This window comes from Polypterus senegalus, chromosome 14, assembly GCF_016835505.1.
Source record: "Polypterus senegalus isolate Bchr_013 chromosome 14, ASM1683550v1, whole genome shotgun sequence".
NCBI classification, from domain to species: Eukaryota; Metazoa; Chordata; class Cladistia; order Polypteriformes; family Polypteridae; genus Polypterus; species Polypterus senegalus.
This window is the reverse complement of record NC_053167.1, coordinates 135,948,496-135,973,590: the sequence shown is the minus strand read 5'-3', so window position 1 is coordinate 135,973,590 and position 25,095 is coordinate 135,948,496. Positions and strand designations below refer to the sequence as shown.

General features: G+C 38.7%; 1 protein-coding gene across 1 annotated transcript in view; it reads left to right on the top strand.

Moving 5' to 3' along the window:
• scp2a (sterol carrier protein 2a) overlaps positions 1-24,322 on the top strand; it is a 116,953-nt gene extending 92,631 nt beyond the window's left edge. Inside the window, exons 13-16 of the mRNA XM_039735935.1 lie at positions 1,943-2,042; positions 3,506-3,635; positions 8,486-8,565; positions 21,228-24,322. Of these exons, the coding sequence (XP_039591869.1) occupies positions 1,943-2,042; positions 3,506-3,635; positions 8,486-8,565; positions 21,228-21,323 (406 nt within the window). The 3' untranslated portion in view covers positions 21,324-24,322. The remainder of the gene's footprint in view (positions 1-1,942; positions 2,043-3,505; positions 3,636-8,485; positions 8,566-21,227) is intronic.
• The last annotated feature ends 773 nt before the right edge of the window (positions 24,323-25,095 follow it).

The window sequence follows — 25,095 nt, the reverse complement described above, 5'->3', positions numbered from 1 at the left end:
CAGTAGAAGAATGTCTTGACGTGGCAGAATGAAAACCCTAACAAGCCATAAAGTTAAATAATTTCAGTTGTTCACAATGATTGGCTTCAAATGAAACATTTCAGCTTGAGCAAAAATCTGCGAATCCCGCTGGACTGAACCGGAGTACCCTTAACAACTTGATCAAGTTTTGAGGCTTAAGATAAAGAAAAAGCAGTATTAATGATTCAGCAGGAAGGGTAGCTAAACTTTTATACACGTAATGATGTTTTATTGTTTTAAATATAAAACAAATGGATATAATATCTATATCTGTAGATAGACAGATGGATACTTTATTAATCCCCAAGGGAAAATTCACATACTCCAGCAGCAGTATACTGATAAAAACAATATTAATTAAAGAGTGATAAAAATGGAGTGCAAATTAAAAATTGCAAGGTGGGGAGTGCGAGGCAGGTATAACAGACAATAACTTTGTATAATGTTAACATTTACCCCCCAAGGGTGGAATTGAAGAGTCGCATAGTGTGGGGTCTCCTCAGTCTGTCAGTGGAGCAGGACGGTGACAGCAGTCTGTCGCTGAAGCTGCTCCTCTGTCTGGAGATGATCCTGTTCAGTGGATTCTCCATGATTGACAGGAGTCTGCTCTCTATCTCTCTCTCTCTCTATATATATATATATATCTCTCTATATATATCTCTCTATATATCTCTATATATCGATATCTCTCGATCGATATCTCTGTCTATATATGTACAGTAATCCCTCCTCGATCGCGAGGGTTGCGTTCCAGAACCCCCCGCGATAGGTGAAAGTCCGCAAAGTAGAAACCATATGTTTGTATAGTTATCTTTATATATTTTAAGCCCTTATAAACTCTCCCACACTGTTAACATTATTAGTGCCCTCTAGACATGAAATAACACCCTTTAGTCAAAAGTTTAAACTGTGCTCCATAACAAGACAGAGATGACAGTTCTTTCTCACAACTAAAAGAATGCAAACATATCTTCTCTTCAAAGGAGCGCTGTCAGGAGCAGAGAATGTCAGAGAGGGTGAGCGAGATACAGAGAAAAGCAAACAATCAAGCACAGCTCGGGAAGCACATCGTATATCCATTGAGGAGTTTTATTTAATGCGTAATACATGCTCTGATTGGGTGTGTGTGTATATATGTATGTATATAACAGTCTAAAGTCTAAGCATATATATAAATTCTAAGTGCAATGATTTTATGTAAGGCTTTAAATCTGGCTTATTTTAAAACCTACATATATATGTTTGGTACCATTCTTTTCAGAATTTATCAAACATTAATGAGATGTTGTTAGATTTTCAGATTCTTATTCTATTTTTAAATTATAAACTAAAATACTGAGAAAGTCGTGGTTTTTAATATCAAGAAAGTCATGTTTTTTGATTTTTGATTGAGTAAACTTTCATAGGAACAAACTATTAAAAAAAAAAAAAGAAAAGAAAAGTTTGTATTTAGGTGAGTTACGATGACCATTTGCATACCACTTTAGTTTTCACCGATTTTTCCTGTTATTTAAATGTCATTTTTTTTAAAAAACATTTTTTTATAAGAATCTTAGTTAAAATGATTGGATTGTTTATTTGGTCTCTTATAAATACTCATCGAACGTAGTGGACTTCAGTTTAACGGGAATACTCCAATTGGTAAAAGAGTAAATATTCTCATTTCATGATTTTTATTCCGCTAAATAATAATTAATTTTTCTTTTACATATTTTTAGAATTTAGTGATTTTTGACTCCAATAAATAAATAATTTATTCTTTTGTACATTCACAGATTTTATTAATATTCTACCTGCAACTGGGGTTTGGGTGCCGAAGGTTCCAGGGGACATTTCCCCCGTGGTGTTTTATATATTTTAGAAATGTTAATTATTGAATTATTATTGATGTTTGTAAACACATTTTTTTTTTCTTCTCCAGACCTCATCAGATTCAGGCAGTTCATACGAGTGCTGCAGCTGGCCTGGAAGGATTCAAAGCTCACAATGTATTCAAGGAGATTGAAAATAAGTTAAAAGAGGTAAAATGTTGTTTTAATATGCCCTTTGGTGGCTCATCAATCCATTGGAATAGAGTCATTTTCAAACTTAATGTAACCTTGGTCATCTACCTCATAACTGTCCCATCATTTGACAACTGAGAGTCTAAGAATATAAGCTAAGTACAGTAATACCCGAGTTAAAAAAAATTAATGTGTAAGGGACTTCAGTTCATTATAAGACACGTTATTGGAGGTAGATGTGCCACTGGCGGAAGATAAATGCAAGCATCTATACTGCGGCTGAAACTACGGTCTCCTCCCTTGGAGGGCCTTTTAGTGCCATTGCTGCTGCCTCAATATTCCAGGGCTCTTTCCATGCATTTCCACACACACTCGCGTGCCTCTTCCGCTGTCTGCCCCATTTGCAGTGCTAGTTCTGCCTCGCACCTCTTTTGGACTCGGAGGCAACACCACCTGTCTCACTTTCTGCAAATCAAACCAAGACAAGAAGGAGCCTTAAGGAGAATTGCTGGTCACAGCATTCCTAGGCCTGTGCATTTTAGTAGAGGAGAACTGCCTCTGTACTACTTGCATCTAAGTGCTTTCTGAAAATGACCCCACACACACACACACTCTAATGGCAATTCCATTATTGGCTGCAAATTCCTTTGACGTGGACTCTGCTATGTGAAATTTCCTTTCTCCAGCTTCTTTATTCTTTCTTAGTCACATTTTAGTATTCAGCGATGATGCTTTGCATTTTTGTGATTATACTTTTATAAAAATATAAAAAATGTTCACAGCATGCTTAAAATATCTTAAGCAGTACTGCATTACACACAATATAAATGAGCTGAATTCTTCTGAGTCTAGAAGGTCATTTGAAGTAGCTGGTTAGTTTAACACAGTAGGTATTATTAGTGAATAAAGAATTTTAATTGCATCCGAGTCAGCTTATATTTTGAATATTGATCATATTTCATATAGTAATGACATTTCTCTCAAATCGGGGGAAAAACATTTTTTCCTAAAACCTCAACAGTTTTGGATAGACATACACAAATGATGATCATTCCTAGTTTTATCTCAAGAAGCAGGAAGGAAAAGAGCATTCGTTCAAGCTCATCTTTCATTGCATTTAGTGCTACCAGACGTTAAATTTTTTTATCTTCATCAGATAAAATGAGAAACATGCCTGTTGTGACCACATTACATTGACTTTTAGCAAGTATGCTGCATGATTTTTAGAGATGATAAATAATGCCATTTGTTTAAGAGTTAATAATCTCTCTATAGCAGCTGACTGGTTACCTGGCAACTGCTAACTCTTTTAAGTGAAGCAGAAAGCTCCTTAGAAGATATTAATTAAATCAAGTCTACATTTGCTATAATTACACAAACCACCACTTTGAAATGTTAAACGATTATCGTAATAAATTTTATGCAGCACTGTGTCAATTGATTTCAAGTTTGTTTTTGTTATTTTTTCTTCCCCCACCCAGGATGGTGAGCAGTTTGTAAAGAAGATTGGCGGAGTGTTTGCCTTTAAGGTGAAGGATGGTCCCGGAGGCAAAGAAGCCATGTGGATTGTGGATGTAAAAAATGGGAAAGGCTCTGTTGATACTGATGAAGGTTAGTCAGATGTGCCAGGAATTCATGGAATGTTGCTTCTTTAGAAGTGCAGCAGTAAAACACAAACTTGTAAGCTCCAATTGATCCACTCCATTAAGCAGCTGAGGCATTAAAAATGGCAATCCTTGTTCATCACAGCCTGCCTGCCCCCTCAATCAGAAGTTGCAAAGTGGCAGCGTGAGCTCATCTTGACACATTCTGTCGACCACTTCTGGCTTTAGTAGGACTGATGTATTTATCAGGCTGACCAAATAGTCAAGAGTTTGACTTGTTATATTATTCGGGACAATAAGATGTCATTTTGTTTTGGTAGAGTATTATATTGGTCTACTTTCCCCTTTTTGTATTATTAATATGTAGCCTTTGTCAGAATGCCTCAAATCTCACAGACTTGCCACTGTTTATGAGGTACTGTACCATATAACTTCTCCCCACCTTACTTTTACATGTATAACCTCAGGCAATTAGGTGTAGTAAAAGGCAAGCAGGAGTTAAGTTACTATTTAAACAATGTATTATTGATAATATTCATAAATAACAATCTGCAAAGTACATCTGAATATTGGCAGCCATACAATCTGATAAATGGTGATGTGTAGTTTCAGGCAGCACACAGACTTGTTAGTTACTTAAAATGTCTCTAGTTAAGGCATTATTTGTGGTCAACTTTCTTCAGAACAGGCCACATGCCTGTTTCGATATGGCTGCCTAGCTGTGGTCTTCATTATGTTTTCCTTTTCAGTTCATGGTGTGTGAGATGATATTTCATCAGTTTGGTAAGAGCGAGGGAGGGTGAGGTAAGGCAAGCAAATTTATAGGTTTTCTGTCCAACCCGTAGAGCCAATAGGACGTCGTAGTACTTAAAGGCTTTTGATACAAGCCAATTTCAAACATCCATACTTCAGACCAATGGGGGAATAGAATACCTTCACACCTGCCCTCCAAACCCTGTGTTAGGGTAAAGCTTGGCAGTTAGGCAGCCTGGCTTTCAGAGAAACATTTACCAAACCTGTTTGAGGCACTTCCCCCAACTCTGTCGTAAAATTCACCTTCCTGACTTAGGTTTTGGGGACATGAATGCTTCTCACTAATGTAACACTAATATTATATTGCTTTGCCTAAATTACAAATAAAGACATAAAATATCTATCAACTTGTATGCAAAATTTCACATCACGACAGGTGTTTTTCACCAAGACTTGGTATTTGATTGATCTTTATTGTGGTGAAAAATTTTATACATTTTTATTTCTGGTGGGAGTGGTTTCAAAACACAATGACAGTGGGGCTTTGTGAAATTAAAGAGAATAGTGTCCCTTGAGAAGTAGTGTGTCATTTCTGTCCCCTTTCAGCACACCGCAGTTTACAGTCCTTCTGCAATATTAAAACAGGATTTGTTCCTGCCTTGCGCCCTGTGTTGGCTGAGATTGGCTCCAGCAGACCCCTCTGACCCTGTAGGTAGGATATAGCTGGTTGAATAATGGATGGATGGATGATTAGTTCCAAAGGTAGAGTCAATCCAAGCCTATGTTTTCATCCATATCAATTGTTTGTGAACTGTCAATCTTTTTATTTGTATGTATTGTCACAATAACGAGACATACTCAAGATAAAAGATTTGAGGCAGCCACCCGTATAATCTGGTATCCCGACTGCAAAGTCGTTCTTTTTATCAGAATATACAGCACTGAAGTGCATACAAACGAGTCCAAAACAAGACTTGAGGGAAAAGGGGCGGGTTTTTAAAGGGGGAGACAGGAAGTGAGGTCATAAGGATCGAGCACGTGGTCTTCAACCATTGGATCACAGCCGGACGTGACGTCAGAGGGGCCGGAGCTAGTGAGGTCAACTTCCATTGGCTCGGTCCCGGAAGTAATGTCAATAGAGCCAGGTGGACTCTCCCAGGAATGGTCTACAGGGAAGGGAGAAAAAGAGTCAGTGTACTCTGCCACATCCCGGCATGCCTCCGAACTGCCTTCACTCAAGCCCTTTAGCTGCCTCCCTTGCGCACGTGTGTGACAGTATGTACGGCGATCCCTTGTAGTTTGTAGTTAGCGACATGCGTTCTTCAAAAACAACATATCCATCATTATTACGCAACGCGCCTTCTGAATGCACTTCAGCATTCCTCCTAACGGTGACGTCCCAAATCGGGAAACAATTCTTCAGTGGGTGGCTAAATTTAGGCTGACGGGTACAGCATTGAACAGAAAATCTGTTTGAACGCCTGAAAACATCCAAGCTGTAAGGGCATTCATTTTGCAGTCTCCTAGACGTTCAGTACACTTCTGCCTTAGGCATTCCCAACACATCTTTCAGGAAGATTTTGCACGAGGACCTTAATTTCCATTAATACAAAATGATGGCAGTGGAGGAACTCACTGAGTGAGATGAGGAGAGCTGTAGAGAGTTGTGTGTGAACATTCTGCAAACTGTTCATTGAGATGCCATTGTCATGTGCAGCGACGAGGTACATTTCCATTTAAGTGGTTACATAAATAAGCAGAACTTTTGCTATTGGACTGAATCCAACTCGCGTGAACTTTATAGGAGACCCCTGCACAGTGAGTACACGTGTTACAGTTTAGTGTGCCAATGCAGAATTTTTGGCATTGTAGGCCCTAACTTTTTTGAGGAGGAGGGGAGCAACGGTCACTGGCACTTCAGAATGTTACATTGAAAGGCTTGAGAACGTTTTGCGGCCCCACTTGGAAGAAATGGATGTGGCGGATGCTTGGTTTCAATAGGATAGAGCAACAGCTCATAAGGCGCGGAGAGCCACGCGAGTTTTGCAGGAGATGTTTCCGGGGAAGCTGATCTCCCTGTGCGGCGATGTCAGGTGGCCTTCACATTCGCCTGATTTCACTCCATGAGATTTCTTCTTGTGGGACTCTCTCAAGTCGAAGGTATACACACACTTAACTCAAAACCTTGAAGCCCTCAAGGACGCTATTCACCACAAAATCGCCGCTATTCCCCTTGAAATGGCTGAAAGAGTCATGCGAGCATTCAGAAATCGTCTCAAAGAGCGTATCACTCGAAATCATCATTTTTAAAACACAGTGAAAATAAATCCATTATGTATACTCTCTCGTGTTTTAATGAAATTTATTTTATCTTGTGTTTTTGTAGAAACATTTGAAATGTAGTACTTCTTTTTGGCTGACCCTGTATATACTGTTTTTGCAGCTATTAATTGGTAAGGCCACACAGGTGACCACCTGTAAAGACAAAAATATACTCGATGCAAGCCAAGCCATTATGGAATTTGAGTAATGTGATTCACAGGGATTAGTAAGGCCAGGATTCTGTCTTTGGCCTTTGAAACAGCATTTTTTTTTTCTTTTCAGTAAGGTTATTTCCTGTTGCAGATTGGCTTTTTTAATCACTCCATTCACTCCTATAAAGAAAGATTGAGTTATGCCAATCAGAATACTTTAAGAACACCAACAAGAATCAGGATATGATATTCATTTTCATTACATAGGGTGTCCCAACCAAATACAAGTGAATATTGGAACAGATAAAGAGATTTAATACACTTTAGAAGAAATTTATCCTGTGAAAGTCTTTAACCAGTTTATATAAATTTTGTAAAGCAGTATGTTTTGTATCTTGAGTAATTTTTAAATATCACTTTATGACATCTTAATACATGAATATCACTTTAAGACGACATAATACAGTATGTAATTATTCTAGACCAGTAATGGCACACTACACGCTATACACCTGACTTGAGTATTCATAGTTTTCCTCCTCTTTCTCTGTACGTTTATCATTCGTTTGCTCAGAGGTTGATGCGCTTGCTGCTTCCTGAGCAGCTCTTCTTTTCTTCACCCTAGCAGCCCACTTCTTCTCTCCTTCCGTCAGTGTTTGTGTTCCAATTACTTAGTACATTGTCTTTAATTTTTCACTTAGGCTGGCACTTAAGTGTTCAATCTGCCTCAAGAATGATTTAAGATATGAAGAGGTAGGGCCAGTGACGGCGAAGGTTGTAGGGATGAGAACGGCACAAGTATACATGTGCCGCATTGCCTGCCTGCTGCTAAGAGTTGATTCTACAATGAAATAAAGAGGAATAACCTTGGAGGCCAATCGTTTCCCCGAAAGTGGACAGTAGATGTCCCGTCGTATGTGTGTACCAAATTTCAGGTGAAACGGTTTGCGAGCTACAGGTGATTTAACATCTTGGACTAACAAACGAACAGCCATGGTAGTGAATTATATATAAAGTTCACCATCCCTATTATCCAAGTGGCACAAAGCAAAGTATTTTAATGGTTCTAACAAGTTCTTAGAATTTTAATTGAATTATTTTTAATTCTTCATAGAATTGTTTTGAGCTGTTGTACCATTTAGGAGTCTTCTTGAAGAATTATCCCTCATGCACTTTTCAACACCGATCTTCTGCTTAATCTCAGCACTACCTTGGCTTAACTCGATCTGAGAGTTGTATTTTTGCTAGTCTTTGAGAAATTTGAACTGTTTTTGTGTTTTTAAACTCGGTTTGGAGTTCTAGACAATTGATGAAAAGAAAGAAAGAGACATCCAGATGTAGGTCAGAATATCTTCTATAGCATTACTAAGGCTCTAAGAACAACTTCTTTACTTTATTGACCTGAAAAGATTATAAAAATAATATCAGTGTTCTGTGTAGCTGAGTTGTCATTTATTTCAGGCTGTAATCGTTAAAATAAAACGCAGTGCAGATATGGGAACAAATGGCTGCCTCATGTTAGTGGCACAGAGTGTACTTTTATAATAGTTCACATTTAAGCCAGGTTTTCTCAGTGTGATTAACCAAAGAACAGTGTGTAAACATGTTCTTTTTTGTTTTGTTTTTTTAGCTAAAAAGGCAGATTGTACCATCACAATGTCTGATGCAGATTTACTGGCCTTGATGACTGGCAAAATGAACCCTCAAACTGTAAGTTGTGTACTTTAAATTCCATATATGCTTCAATGAATGTTCAGTGCCTTTTTTTCAGCCACAGAATCCCACTTGTTTATATAATTTGTCTGCTATATTAGGACTTCAGAAATGCAAGAGGTACAAGTTTTCTTCTATTGGGGTTTTCAAAATGAATATCCTCCTCCTCCACATTTGAATATAAACTGCTCAAAAAAGGAACACTTTGAAAACACATCAGATCTCAATGGGAAAAAGAAATCCTCCTGGATATCTATACTGATATAGACTGGGTAATGTGTTAGGAACGAAAGGATGCCACATCGTTTGATGGAAATGAAAATGATCAACCTACAGAGCCCTGAATTCAAAGATGCCCCAAAAATCTGAGTGAAAAAATGATGTGGCATGCTAGTCCATTTTGCCAAAATTGAATTGCAGCAACTCAAAATTGTACGCAGCACTTTGTATGGCCCCTGTGTTCTTGTATACATGCCTGACAACATCGGTGCATGCTTCTAATGAGATGACAGATGGTGTTGTGGGGGATCTCCTCCCAGATCTGGACCAGGGCATCACTGAGCTCCTGGACAGTCTGAGGTGCAACCTGGTGGCATTGGATGGACCAAAACATAATGTCCCAGAGGTGTTCTATTGGATTTAGGTCAGGAAAGTGTGGTGGCCAGTCAATGGTATCAATTCCTTCATCCTCCAGGAACTGCCTGCATACTCTCACCACATGAGGCCAGGAATTGTGGTGCACCAGGAGCCACTGTACCAGCATAGGGTCTGACAATGGGTCCAAGGATTTCATCCTGATACCTAATGGCAGCCAAGGTGCCTTTGTCAAGCCTGTAGCGGTCTGTGTGACCCTCCATGGATATGCCTCCCCAGACAATCATTAACCCACCACCAAACTGCTCATGCTGAATGATGTTACAGGCAGCATAATGTTCTCCATGGCTTCTCCAGACCCTTTCACTTCTGTCACATGCTCAGGGTGAACCTGCTCTCATCTGTAAAAAGCACAGGGCACCAGTGGTGCATCTGCCAATTCTGGTATTCTATGGCGAATGCCAATCGAGCTGCATGCTGCTGGGCAGTGAGCTCAGGGCCCATTAGAGGACATGGGGCCCTTGGGTCACCCTCATGAAGTCTTTCTGGTTGTTTGGTCAGAGACATTCACACCAGTGGCCTGCTGGAGGTCATTTTGTAGGGCTCTGGCAGTGCTCATCCTGTTCCTCCTTGCCCAAAGGAGCAGATACTGGTCCTGCTGATGGGTTATGGACATTCTATGGCCCCCTCTAGCTCTCCTAGAGTAACTGCTTGTCTCCTAAAATCTCCTCCATGCCCTTGAGACTGTGCAGGGAGACACAGCAAACCTTCTGGCAATGACACGTATTGATGTGCCATCCTGGAGAAGTTGGACTACCTGTGCAACCTCTGTAGGGTCCAGGTATTGCCTCATGCTACCAGTAGTGACACTGACTGTAGCCAAATGCAAAACTAGTGAAGAAACAGTCAGAAAAGATGGAGGGAAAAATGTCAGTGGCCTCCACCTGTTAAACCATTCCTGTTTTGGGGGTCATCTCATTGTTGCCCCTCTAGTGCTTCTGTTGTTAATTTCATTAACACCACAGCAGCTGAAACTGATTAACAACCCCCTCTGCTACTTAACTGACCAGATTAATATCCCATAAGTTTCATTGAAGTCCATAGCGCCAATAATCATATATGGCATAAGACTGTCAGTGTTACTTTCAATTCAGCTGTTGATTTATGAATGGATTAAGACGCTTAAAGATCAAAAAAAGCCCACAGATTTAGTAGTTTTTTTTTTTTTCTTGTTCAAATAATCTTCCCAAAGTTGATTTCTAACTATATTAGTATAGTCTTTGGACTGTGGTGCTGAACTGTAAGCAACAAGTTTTGGTTTAATTTTTCATTTTGGATTCACTTTCTGACAGTGAACAAGACACATTTCATGGCACATTTCATTAATACAGTTTTATAAACTGATTTGTGTAAAAGCATCAACAGAATTTATATATATATATATATATATATATATATATATATATATATATATATATATAGTATATAAGTATAGTCATGAGCCAATTTACAGCCAGCTGAGTTTAGACAGGTTGTACTTATGGTCAAGGCCCGTATAAATACCAAAGGGTAATGGTGTTATAGAAATTGCTAAAAGCAGGCACAATCATAAATATTTTTTTGTTGTTATTTCACAAGTCTTCATATGTTTTCAGACTCTTGGAGGGTCCTTTAAGAGTTGCTTTGATTGGCGTTGCTTCACAAGGCTAATTATGTATTCAGCCTGTGCCACCTTCCTTACGCCAGTTTTTCTTAACCATTACGTTCTTGTGACTCAGTGTAGCCTTTTTAAATTCATTGACAACCCACTAGCAGCAATTACAGACTTGCCCCCTTGGTAAGCAAATGTGTTTGTTGGTCCCTCTTAGTGAAATAAGCTCCCTTAGAAATGGGGAAACGTTTAATGCAATGCTGGCGATTTGTTTAACCAACCCACTGTGACCCACTGGCAAAAAACCAAGGGTGACCCAGTGGATGAGACAAACTGGCTTAGGCGATCCAAAGATGACAGCCCATAACCCAGTGGTTGAAAAACACTCCCTTACAGAGACCCAGCTGTGTGGACACACAGACGCGTAGATTGGTTTGTGCTGTTCCACACCAGAAATTTAAAGTATACGTGCTAGTGACTCGCAGAGCCTCAAATACAATGACTTGTTCACTCTGAGACCAAACTACGGCCAAATGGGTAGTCTCCAATGGAGCTGTAAGTCGGCACGTGACTCTGTATGGTTAAATGTTTTTGTTTCTTACATAGCATTATTTGAACCTTGTTATGCTCAACAAAGTCAAAAGTGGACTGTACAGAAAGAAAAGACCCTCTGCATAATAAAATACAATTTTATGGCTTTCCCATTTCTGTTTAGCAAGCAGATTTGGCTGTTTTTTTTTTTTAAAGGTGTTGGTATGATGAGGTTAAATGCAGAGTCTTTGATAAGAATGGCTGAACATGGGTGTGTCAGTGTATTGATTTGATTCCTGAATTGCACCCAGTTTTGTTGTGATAGTCCACTTGAGTGTCATAAGAAGCTGGAACCTAAGTAGAGTCTAAAAATGGATAAAAGTTGTTCACAGAGTCGTTTTCTGTTCTGAACTAACATTGTTGTAAATCGGATAGAAACACAAACTCTAAAAGAAATATATGATTCATTCACTACACCGCATCATACCAAAAAGAGTTGGTTTCTGGGTTATTAGATAGTTATACTGCCCATGACTGGATGTTCTAGGATTGTGTGTCTGTCCAGTATGGCAGAAATTATCACAGCAAGTATAAACCTGTCAATCAGAGAGGATGTTTTTTGAGTTGCAATCACAGATTAAATCAGAGGTCTGCTTTCTTTAATCAGACTTTTGTGCCTTTTAGGTCTTTCACATTAGAATCATATTGCCCAGTTTTAGCACGTCACTTCCACAGTCGTCCCCAGTTTTGTAATTTTGAATGGTTATCGTCTACTTCTTAAACACACTCCTTCACAGCACAGTTTGGCATAGATTTTCTACTTCACTTCTTTCCTCCCTGGCCATCGGACTTTACTTTTATTCTATGTTAATTAGTGTTCTCTGATTTTAATTCTTTCTTTGTCTTTTTTCTCTTTCTTCATCATTTAAAGCACTTTGAGCTACATTATTTGTATGAAAATGTGCTATATATAAATAAATGTTGTTGTTCACTGATCTGTTTTCTAATGAGCTGTTGGGCTAAAAACAGATTTTTAAAGCACTTATCGAGCATTATAAAGGTGGTGTTCTGATCCTGTTCTGATTCACTCATAAACCTTCATAGTGGCAAACAAAAGCTGATTTCCTTTCTCTTCATTAACAGTGGAGTATAATGATGATGGTTGTATTTCTGACTTCCTTTTATTATTATAATAGCTTTAAAATTGCCTTTTTAAGGAACATTTTCAATGATGGCAATACACATTTAGCCGCCTCAATCAATGCAATGCAGTAAATGAGGTGACTTGATGGAAGTGCTTAAATGTATAAAGGGAATAGGGACGTGAGATGGTCAATAAGAATCTGCTCATTAAAAGGAAGGTGTCAGATGGATTACATCGATGTAAAAGCACCAGTGAGATATATAGTACTTTTTCTCCTGGCTTAACTATCCATTTTAAAATTTTTCCCCCCTCATAGTTTTAAATTGGAAAACGCACTGCCTGTGGTGTGTGTTTTGATTAAGAGAGTGTCTTTGGGTATTCTCACACTAAACGCGCATTAGTTCTGTGCCATGCCTGAGCACGATTTGTCCCAAGCTAGCCTGCACTCACACAGTGCTTTAACATTCTGGGCCCTGGCACGCTTTTGTCATCACCATGTGAGCTTGTGTAAAGCCCAAAACAAGATCTGAACATGGGGTGACTGTGCATTTCAAAATGATTTTCCTTATTTTGTGTTGTTTTTTGGAGTCATGTAGGGCAGGATAGCGTTCCACCCTCTTAAAGATTTATTGAGTGTGCAGTGTTTTGCTGTTAATTGTGTTGTACGTACTAGAAGATTTTTACGGAGACAAATAATATTAAGGGAGGAATTTGCAGCTTTTCTTGCCAACTACAATTCATGTTCATCTATAGGATGAGAATGAAGACCTGTCTTTAACTCGAATGCTGTCGAATGAAATGATATTGCATCGTTGATGTCTGTGTTCAGGCACATTTAGCAATCACACTTGTCCCAAATCCTACTGAACTGTGCCCAGGCCTACCTTTTCCAAGTGGGCCAGGGCACAGTGCGGTTGGCATGGTGCAATTGCACTAGTCAAATGATCTGTACTTTTTTTTTTTTTTTGGGTTGCCTGTGGACAAACTTGCTCGGGCATGAAACAAATTGCAAATATGAATACACCCTTTTTGCTCTGTGTGTTGACATTTTCTCACTTTTGGAGTAATATATCTAATTTTGCTTATGGAAGGATTTTGATAAAATAATAACATTTGTACTACACAGCAATGACATAAAAACACTTTATTAAAACGATAAACATGATGTTGCATCACTAACATTTTTAGTAATAAAATGAACTGTGTTTTTCATTCCAACAGATGGCATGTCACAAACCCTACTTTAACAAATCCCATACCAAGTGGCATGTAAGAGAGACACGTGCATTGCATGGTGCGCTGCGGTTTGCGTTGACTACTTAAATTTCAACCCATCTTAGACGGGTAGCACAGTTAATTCATTAATAAACAATTCTCCTCCTCAGTCTTTTCATACCTGGATCAAACCATTAATTTAGAGAGTGAGTTGCCAAGGATCCCACAATACGATAATATGATGCTACAGTAATATTGCATTTTTTTTAATGTTTTACATTACATTCAGTTTTGTGATTCGAATCCTTAAAATACTGCAGTTTATTCCCATATTTGTTTGTGTCATTTCCCCACACGTCTAGTGAGTATATGAATGAAAGATTTAAGCTGTTGGATTTTTAAACTGCTAGAGCTTCTGATTTCTGGGTTTAATTGCTGTGATAAGGCCAAGTGAACCACAAAAGCTCAGATATAAGGGAGAATACATTTATGACTTTGATGAAGGAATATCAGTGTTGCTTTTTATTTTTAGCACAGAACATTGCATAAGCGTATAGAATGGATATATCGCCATATACAGTTAAGTGTATTGTTTAGTTGAGTGAATTTGGAACTGCACATTGCTAAAACTATTTATACCTGCCCACCACTCAACTTGTCAGTTTTTATGCAGCCCCTGCCTCTCGTTATTAGTGTTTTTCTCTTAGCCATTGACTACATAACTTACAAATGAGTTTGGTACCATGACATTATTTTGATTGCACAGTGCTTGGGAGGTGTTCAGGGTGTTTGCTTTAACCTCAATATGGATCACATCTGTAGAATGCCAGCAGTAAGATTTAGGATACTTATTGAGCAGTGACCTGAAGAGTTCAAGAGTTCATGATTCTCCAAGCAAAGTAAAGCCTCTTTAGGAATTAATGAGTTCAAGAATTTTTCATTTGATGTTTAGGGTCAACATCTTTGTTTGTCTCCAGTCATGGGATATTTATATATTTTTATATACATTTTTTCAGCACATTTTGATTTTTACAGTACCCATCCTTTAAAGGGCATGGGGTTATTATTGTTGCGGTGGTTTAGCGCCCTGCCCACGGTTGGTTTCCTGCCTTGTGCCCTGTGTTGGCTGGGGATTGGCTCCAGTAGACCCCCGTGACCCTGTAGTTAGGATATAGTGGGTTGGCTAATGGATGGATGGATGGATGGCTGGGTTATTGTCGTCACATGTGAAGAGTATTTGGAAATTCCTGTGCTAAATTACAGTTAACATGTTGCCAATTTCCATCACTATGATTAGTGAGTAATTACCTTGAAACTTGAATCTTTTTTACCTTAAAAAACTACCATACCTGCTTACCTGAAGAATCTCAAAGCATCCTTGTAATAACAGATAGTACACTATTAGAGGAATAAGCAGCAGAATAATAAGCAACTAGCAAATTGTGCTTGTGAAAATTTTGCTAGAATAAAAGTGTTAATGAAATGATGATGAGGGAGAAAATAACATCATGCATTACAGTAAGAAAGGAGATTATCTTAATAACTAGTGACTTGTGAGAGGACTCAATAGTAGAATAGTCACATGATTAGTATGGGATGTCGTTATAGTCACATACACTTTGCATTGTAAATATTCCTGCTGTTGTAACATGAGCAGGTTAACAGAACATACTGGATAAGAAGGGAAATGCAGGGCACATGTAAGTCAGGTAGTGTAATGTACCGACGTCTAGAGTAATTGTCAGAAAACGCCATTTGTTGCATAAACAATATTGTCATCGAAAATATTCTCCTGTGTGTAACCCGCAAGTACCTCTACATTTAAGCCAGGTTTCAGTGTAACTCTGGAAAACGTACTGTACAACTGGCCATGGGTAAAATCGGGAGGAGGAGGTTAGGAGCACACACTGATACAGCACATTTTCCGCACCCACCACATGACAAACCAACTTAGGACCCGAGTGCAGCCATGTAACGGGTGACACCTCAGCACCACACTAGTTTAGATGGAATGGGACCAGTTTGAGGGTTTTTTTAAATGGTGGCTGGAGTGCCAATTCTGCCACCAACCCCCAGGTGTTTCCCTGCAGATTGTAAAAACAGGGCCTGGCAAATAAACTCGGACGTCTGTAAACATTTGTTGTTGTGACTTGGTGATGGTCATACAATATGCTAAACGAACGGGGAATTGCCTGCACCGTAATATAAAGGGAATATCTTATTTTTGAGTTGTCAGTGTTAGAGAGAACCTGTCGCTTTTCCGTCGTAATGTTTCTTGTTGTCTGGCAGTTTGCCGCTGCACTTCAGAAAGGTTGTGTGTGTAATTTATTTTTTGTTAACTGTCGAGGTGCAGGACTTGCTGCCGCTGATCCTTCGGATAATGTCGCTCTGTGATTTGTCGTACGTTGTCTTTGTTGTTGTTGTTGTAAGGCATCTTGCGTGTATTATGGTTGGTCTGCCGTGATTTCGATGTTTCTGCTTCTGTGCATTGGTCTGAGTATGTAGGCCGGCGAGACCGTTTCTGTTGGTCGCAGCTCCGCTGTATGTGCCTTTTGATTTTATTGAGAGACTTACGTTGAAGTGAAGGAAAGAGGTGTAAAATGGTAGGGTCATAATGCAGTGTCAGTCAGTAACAAAGTATGCACTGAATAAACAGTCAAATACCACAGTCGATAATCGGTCACATTGTAGAACTGAAGATAAGCTGAAGACCAAAACTCAGAAGCACGGATACCTCGCTGCTGTTGTGGAGGGATATGGTAGTTGTGGCAACCGTTGTTTGTATCGAGCACGGACAAACGCAAGCGAAATATAAGGATTTTAATGTTGAGTTGATAAAGTAGTTCTGCTATCTTTCCACATTTCCAAATTTCTTCATGCTGAATTCTCAATGAGTCAGGGTAGAGATGAATGTTTTGTGTGTTTTGAGGTTGGCTATGCCGATACCCGCTCAGCTTTAGCATGATTGTGTAATGCGCCATAACTGGCCTGCCACACAGATTTATCTGCACTTGTTTTTGCTTAAGGATTTTCTGCAACTCTTCATAATAGACTGTTTTTGCATTTATTACAGTTAAGTAGATTTTATTTAGACAATGTAAAAGATATAGCCTGTCTACACCCTTTGGGGTGGGGGAAAATAAAACCTTTGGCATCAGTAAGACGGCTTGCATTTGCTATACAGAAAGAGCAGGGCTTACAAACTTCTTAAAGTCCCTCCTTCAAGTCTCCACGTTTTTAATAGTATTCCATTGCTTTGTGCCACACAATAGAGCGGGCAGCAGTTTAACCGTAAAAAGGAGGAATTTTTCCTTCACTAGGAGGTTGAAGAACATCCTGAAGGCTTTGTCCTCTGTTCTGCCATACTGTAATTAATTAACAATTAGTATGAGCTTATTATTATACCCCTATTTTATAAAATTGATTGCGTATGTCTTTTTAATGGTGGGCTAGGGGTTTTTACACACTTCTATTAATGTATATAATTTTTTACAACAAAATCTGAATCAGAAGACCATCCTAAATTCATAAAATGTAATCAAGCAGTGGCAATTAAAATTTTAATTTCAAAGGAGAACAGGAGAATAAAGAATACACCTGGGATAAACAACCCATAGACCTCACCGGTACTACCTGATCAGAGCCATATGGCCGGCCAGCAGGTTGTCACAGTCCAAATCTCTGCAGATGAACTTCATTGTATAATATTCTTCTTAATGATGATTGCAAAGTTTCTGTCCTTGGTTACAGTTGCAGTGTTTTTTGGCACAATTCCTTTGGAGAAGTAAAAAGATGACGCTGCCCTGTTAGTGACCTCAAGTAAGAATAATAAAAGGAGTGATGTTTGAAATAGATATTATTTCAATGCTAACTGTAACTTCTACAGTTTGAACTTATTTCAGTTTCAAACCAAATGATAAAGGAGAGCCATAAAACTTGAGACTATTTGCCAGCATTGCCTCAGTAAAATAGTTTGTTCCATTCTCAAATGCCAGCTGTTTGCAGACACACTTGAAGCATATTCACACCAATGCTTTTGATCAATCGATGGTCCTCCACTTCTGCATTGTTGACCTCAGTACTACATCTGGGTCATGGCAGAGGACTACCTTGGACTCCTTTGCCAAAGTACAGTACACAAGAGACAGTATCATGTGGGAAAACATTCAGTTATTCGCTTTTTGGCGGAGGCTGTACTACCATTTAAACAACATCCAAAAAGCTAGCATTTAAAGCTTTAATGCTCAATTCAGTTAATAAAATGAGGCTCCCAGGAGGAAGGTACTTTTCTCATGCTGCTTTTCCTGATCTTAGAGTAATAGAGCAAGAGTGATTGTTCTTGAGGAAACCATCTCTGATTTTCCCTGTGAAACATCATGTTCTGTCATGACTCCATTTCTGACCCTGACCATCCATTATGTCACATTTGACTGCCAGCTTTAATTTGGATGTTTACAAGCACTGCACATGCCAGAAAAACACACAGCTGAGACAGCCTTGGGTCGACTTTTGTTTTTCTTCTCTTTCTCTAAATTGGGGCCTGGAAAGGAACAGACTCTTGCACAACAACAGACAATGGCGTGAACATTGTGGCAGTAATTAGAGGATAACACTGGCCATGGTTTAAATGCTTTGGATAGTAGCATTGCCACACCAGCGGGGTTTTCAATAAAGCCTGGCAAAGTAAATAACGGTATTAGCCAGCCTTCCTGGTACAGAACCTCCATTGTCTACCTTAGGATTTTAAAAATGTCTTACTTTTGTTATGGTTCATTTTTATAAGTGGTTATAACCTGAGGCCTTTTATTTAACCAATGTTTATATGCTTCCCTTTTCTTTGAAGCATTTGTTACAAGCAAATTTACCCTGTTTATTTAAATAAACTACACTCACTGTTTCATTTGGCATATTCTATAGGCTACTGTTGGTTAGAAAGTAGCTTGCACTTGTTTGTTTAAAGATATAAAAATTGCACTGTTTTTAATGAAAAATGCACAGAAACCTGTTTAAAAAAATGACTGCAAACTTCCTTATAACTCCCAACCTCTAGGAAAGCAAAAAGAATTTACTTTTGTGCAGCCCAAATCACACAAGGATGGAATCAATGGACTTTAAAAGGTCGTATTTACTTGATAGCTCCCCCAAAGCCGTGACTCTCTGAAAAGACAAAAAAAAAACACACTCCCAAAAAGCAATTGAAAGAGAAGACCCCCCTTCTAAGTAGGTTGGGTGTGCAATGGGTGTCAGAAGACAGGGTAAGTACAAGGCTCACTACAGAATACAAGTCATCCTCTTCTCATAACTAGATAGCCAATCTATCTTTGCCACCTCAGAAATTCAATACAATAATACGATATAATCTGTTCCTGCACCGCAGTCCTCCTCGGGTGTAGGCACAGAGTGCCAGGACAACTACCAAGATGCAAGAGTAGACTATTCTAAACAAAAAAATTAGCACCCTCGAAGATACAGATTTGTTAAAGCACTCAAAAATAAAGCAGAAACTGATCAACATAATCGAAACAAAAATATCTGTCGCTCAAGTTAATTGTAGAATTATGGGCAGCGATGAAAGTTGTAAGAGAGAGAGTCAAGGACAAAAGTCTGACATAGTCACGGTCCTAGAGACACCGCTGCCATCTATGAGGGACGTTCAGAAAGTTACCGTACTATTTTTTTTTTTTCTATTAATTAAGAATTTCAAAAACAAATGACATCACTTTTCTACATCGTCACCTTCCTTTCCGATGCAATTTTTCCTTCATTGTACCAACTTTTTAATGCCATCAGCAAAAAACGTTTTTTAGTTGAGCGCATAGCCACTGATGCACTGGTGCTTTGACATCATCATTACATGAAAATCTTCTTCCCCTTAAAATGTAAATTAGATGATGCTAAATCCAGAATATGAGCATGTGTGTTCCATAATCTCCCACTTTAATTGTCCGAGGGTTTCCCAAGCATGGACTACATCGTGGGGGCGGGCTTGTCATGCAACAACACAGTTCCCTTTGACAGATTTCCTCCACTTTGTGGGTTTCACTTCTCTCTGAAGCCTGTCACAATACGTTGCACTTGTGACTGTTGTTCCACGTTCCTGATAAGTTTTGAGAATAGGCCCTTGAGAGTCCCAGAAGACGGTCAACATCAACTTTCCTGCCGACGGTTGCGTCTTCCGTTGCATACTCTGCCGCTTTCTTTCGGGGTTGTAATGGTGAACCCACATTTCATCACCAGTGACTATCTGCCGCAGAAAAGTATCACCTTCTCCATGATAACAGGCCAACTGTTGGGAACAAATGTCTAAGTGCTGGCGGTATGCAGTTATCCTCCTCTGTCAGTTGCTTAGGCACCCACCTGGCACACACTTTACTGAAGTTATGGCTGTCATGAATCAGGGCATAGGCATATCCAATAGTCACATTCAGCTCTCCCGCAACCTCTTCAACTGTTATTCTTCTGTTTTCGCAAATCAGTTCCAGGGTTCTTTCTTCATTCCTTGTGGTCATGGCTGTAGCTGGCCGTCTGGAGCGCTCTGCATCCATCACACTAGTAGACCATTTTCTAACATTTCAATCCACTCATAGACGATTCAATGAGAGAGTATTTTATCCCCATACTGAGCACACATGCGGAGATGAATTGGTGCTCCCGGCACATCTTCTGCCCACAAAAAGAGTATGGTAGAACGCCGTTCCTCTTTCGTGCAATTTATAAATTTCGCAGCCATCAGGGTGTCAACTCCTATACTAAACTGCAAGGGAAACTGGCTTGCCAGACAGAACTAGTTACATGACAATCTCAGACACGACAAATCACTACTCCTCCTGCCTTCACCACTTCCAACGAAAATATAAAAGTCAGGAAACTTTCTGAATGTCTCTCGTAGCAGCCTAGTCTCTCCTGAGCATTCTACAGTACAGTCTGTGCTGGGCCAACCAATTCTATTGAGAGGACCCTTCTTTGTGATGATTCCAAAGCTCCTTTATCTGAGATGATCTGTAATCGGGGTATGCCAGACTAAAGTATTGTGTGTTCAGCCTTAATTTAAAAGCTGAGGGTTGTAGTCTTTTATATTAGCAGGCAGGAAAACCTGGGTGTAATCTTCAGCATATTTTGTTAAGTTATACAAATAATATAAACAGTCAATAAATATAAATTAGTCAGTGTGGTGTGCATATTACAGTCATCTTCTCAGTTTTGCCCCTTTTTGACCACCTCATCTCTTATCATTAGGTCATTTTCAATAAGACTGAATTGCAATGTGAAATCAGGTGCATGCGTTAAAATTACACATACTGTTTGATGCTTTTATACAAGGTGACTTACAACATTTAAGGCATATAATTGGTTCCATTTGTTTTTCCAAGTTGGAACACAGGCAGGTGAAGTGACAAACTTAGGGTTTGAAGTCTAAAGCCCTGGCCACTTACCACACTGCCTAATTATATTTAAAGGAAGTTTGTTTGGTTTAAAAGGTGATCTGATTCTAACTCCTTCATCTTATTCTTATTCTTTTGGCAGGCATTTTTCCAGGGGAAGCTCAAGATCACTGGAAACATGGGAATGGCAATGAAGCTTCAGAGTTTGCAACTTCAGCCGGGCAAAGCAAAGCTGTGATAAAGAGAATGTGGTTCCCTGTAACTGTCGTCCTGCCACTTGCCCTCTACTGCACGGAGAGCCAAACTTGACAGAGTAGCTTGACTACAGAGTGAAACTGGAAAGGGTGGGTGGGTGGTCATGACTCAATAGCTCAGAAATAATTCCTTTCTTATTTGACTCACTAATTGCAGTGCATTAAAAATGGCAGCCACAGTATAGACTTGCACTTGGGCTGTGCTAGTATTGCATCTTGATTTTTAGAGATCTCTTTTTGTAATACGGCTGAATTTTTCATAGGCCATCCTAATCATGGACCTGTGAGCATTTTAATTTTTCTGGACCTTACATTTTGTTAATTTCTAATTTTACTCTGAATGTTATTCCAGCACACTGAAAAACAGATTTTTTTTTTCTCTTTAAACAGCCAGTTTACATATTGATCATCAGATCTGAAGGCAAAATAAATTTACAAGAGTGCATTATTGTTGTTTTCTATTAGATTATAATCTCCATATCCATTGCTGCTAATACGTCAGGGCACTTAGTGAAAACATGTAAAAAGTGTGAGTGTACAGCTAGCCACCTGAAGTTTGTGTCCTCTCTTACATGGTGGATGATGAAAGATATGTTCCCTTATCCCACACTGTGTTCAGCCATTCAGGTTAAAAAATAAAAAAAAAAAAGAATCAGTAATAACACCTGGTAAAGCAATAAAAGTCAAGTTGTCTAAGTTAACTTCATAGCTGTATGATCCTATTTGTAAAGTCTGCACTTCGACCATCTTGGTGCAGTATTCCTAAAAGCTTCATTTTAAATGTTCCCATGAAATACGGTACTGTTATTCTTTATTCCCTTAAGATGAGAAATCTGCTTTCTGTTCTTGTTTTTTGTTTTTCTTGGCTTAAGGAGTTTAGAGCTATTTCAAGTTGATGCTCTGGTATGGAACCCATAAACATGTTGAGTTCAGCTGCCAGTTACATCTAATTTGCAATGACTCTCCTCTTGGCAAATTACACTGTGTAACTGTAGCCATGTCTGATTAATTCCTCATTACTGTAGGTCTGCACATTTGAAGGGGGTTTAGCCTTTTATTTATATATATATATATATATATATATATATATATATATATATATACCTTCTCCGTAATTAAACTTCCCCGCTCCCTGAGGAGAAGGAGGGGGCATCGTAACTTTTGTCCCCATTATGGTGGAAAAGAAAGATTCTGGATATACATTTCTAGAAAAATCATGTTTTGTATGCTAGGATGACTGTATGGTGAAAGAATTGCACAATGCATTCATGTCTACAGGATTTGAAATTAAAAAACAGAACAAGTCATTTTCTAGGTGGGTCAGACTTTAATGTACATTTACTAAATCAGCATAGCAGCTTGTCTTTTTTCTCTTGAATAATGTTTAAACTCTAAAGGAGAAAAAGGCATTTTAATTTAAGGTCTTGAAACTGTTTTTTCCAAATTTTTTATGATGTGTGTGTTAGCACTTACTGTGTTTCCTAGGTTAATATTCTGTAATTAATGGTCCTCTTATACCAATTTGGCTAAAAGTAACATTCTTAAAAGGTTTCAGTAGAATATTGTGTTGTCAGCCGGCGCTCCACACCACTTAATACCTCAACTCGCATTTAAATTGAATTTTGGTGTCCTTGTCACTTCTCTTTAATTATCCTGCATACTGCAGGTAACTGCTGGCGTCTTCTCTTTTAATTTATAGGGGTTATAACTTTGCATATCCCTACCAAGTGAACTGCGCTATAACACCAAAGCACTTGGGAGCAAAATACACCGAGCCTGTCTTGTTGGACTGCAGGTTAAGGTTTTCAGTGGCCGTAAAAAATACAGTGTTAAATGGAATTTTATAAAATATAATATTAAACATGGGTTGTGATGGATTCTTATAAGCTACACTATTAAAGGTGGGTTGTAACTGTCCAGTATATAGAAAAGCCACTTTTTTTTTTTTTTTTTTAAGGCAAAATAACTGACCACCTTCTGCTTTAAAAGAGCAGTTACTCTGTTTGAGATGTAGAAAGTCTGAGAGAGAAAAGGCAAGGATTGACTGGATCCATCGATATTTGAGAGTGTATACAGCGACTTTGCAGTGCTGAAACATTAAAGGAGGAATCTTTTAAAATTAAGCGGCCGCACTAGCTGATTATAATAACCTAATTATTTGATAATCCGATTTCAGTGAATGTGTCATTATGATTCATGGCCAGCGTGTTGCTGAGTGATTCTGAAATTGCATTCAGTATCACGATTGTAAGGATGCACATGGTCTTTGCAATAAGATTAAATAAATGTGTACACCTAATGATTAAATTCAGTGTCCATATCTTTAGGATGTTTGACCCAAATCAAGTCCTGCGGCAGTAACCATCGTTTTTTGGGATAATTTAAACTGTGCCTCCAACTTGCTATTATAGGTCCATAATGACACTTTTGAATGATCAGGCATTTGAGTGAGTAGTTGCCAGAGAAGGAAGTTAACACAAGAAAGTAGTTTAAAGTATGTTAAAGCTGATGTAACGTAGAAGGCAGCCAGCAAGTGTGTGGAATGTTCTAGACTTTCCTAATCACGAACTTGTAGTATATGTAAAGTGTTCCCCTCTGTAAAAACAAGTCAGTCTAATGTACTTGCTTTGTATTTTATTTTTAAACCCAAAGAGCCTACATTTCTGATTCTGTTTCTTTCTAAACTTAATGGATTAAATTATTTCTGAAGTGTCTGTGAGTTCAGAAACGGATTTCAAAGAGCAAGGAATGCATTTATTAATAAAGGAACTACTAGCAAGTAGTTAAAGTAAATAAGAAAATAAATTTAAAAAACTGTGTAAAGGGTTTAACAGAACTGCCTTCATTCCGTTTTGAGTTGTTAGACTTGGGCCCTGATAACTTTACAAGTGTTTAATTTGTAATCTTTGCTTCAGGTGTTGGCAATGAATAATGCTGTATGTAATAATGACAATAATAAATTAAAAATAGTTTTCTCTTATTACGTATGTGTTGCTCTTTTTTATATGCAGTTCTGCTTATTTGGCTAATAAAGGTCCTTATGTGACATTTGAGGGGGGAAAAAATATTTGTGTGCTTCTTCCTGAGCTCAGGAGTATTGCAGCTCTTCCTAAAGTACTGTATATTGATGCGCTGAAGTTCTTGTGTGCCGCGAGGAAGGAAATCACCGGCACTTTGGGCCTCGCATTTTTGCAGTGTGTGTGTGTTGGACATTCCATGTGGTTTTGCCTTTTTATTTGTACTTTTTCAGCCTGGAATAATCTCTCGACACACCTTCCCTGTGTAAAGAGGATTCTGAGCTATGACTAAACACTAGCAAGAAGAAGGGGGATAAAGAAAAATGGTGGACTGATGGACAAGGGGCATGCAGCATGAAAGAACTCTGATGATGCCAGGCCATATTCTATTTTCAACCAACTAATTCAAGAAATTCAGGTAGCATTTTAATGATGTTGCACATTACCATACCCCCATTTTAAATGCACATTATCTAGCTCAAATAAATAGTCTAGAACTGAGTGAGTCACGTTGCTATGATAATACTGTAGGGTAAATTTTTATAATTGCAGCCCACCCAATATCTCACAAATTTGCAATTTAAAACGATCGAGTGAAATTAGCCAAGTCTTGCTTGCTTTTCTTGATCTAATCCTCAATTTCTATAACTCAAGCTGGTTCTAGATGGAGTAGCCTAAACAGCTTTTCAGATTTCACAGCATTCATGCAGTGATATTGTGTATGTGTAAAATCTGGAGT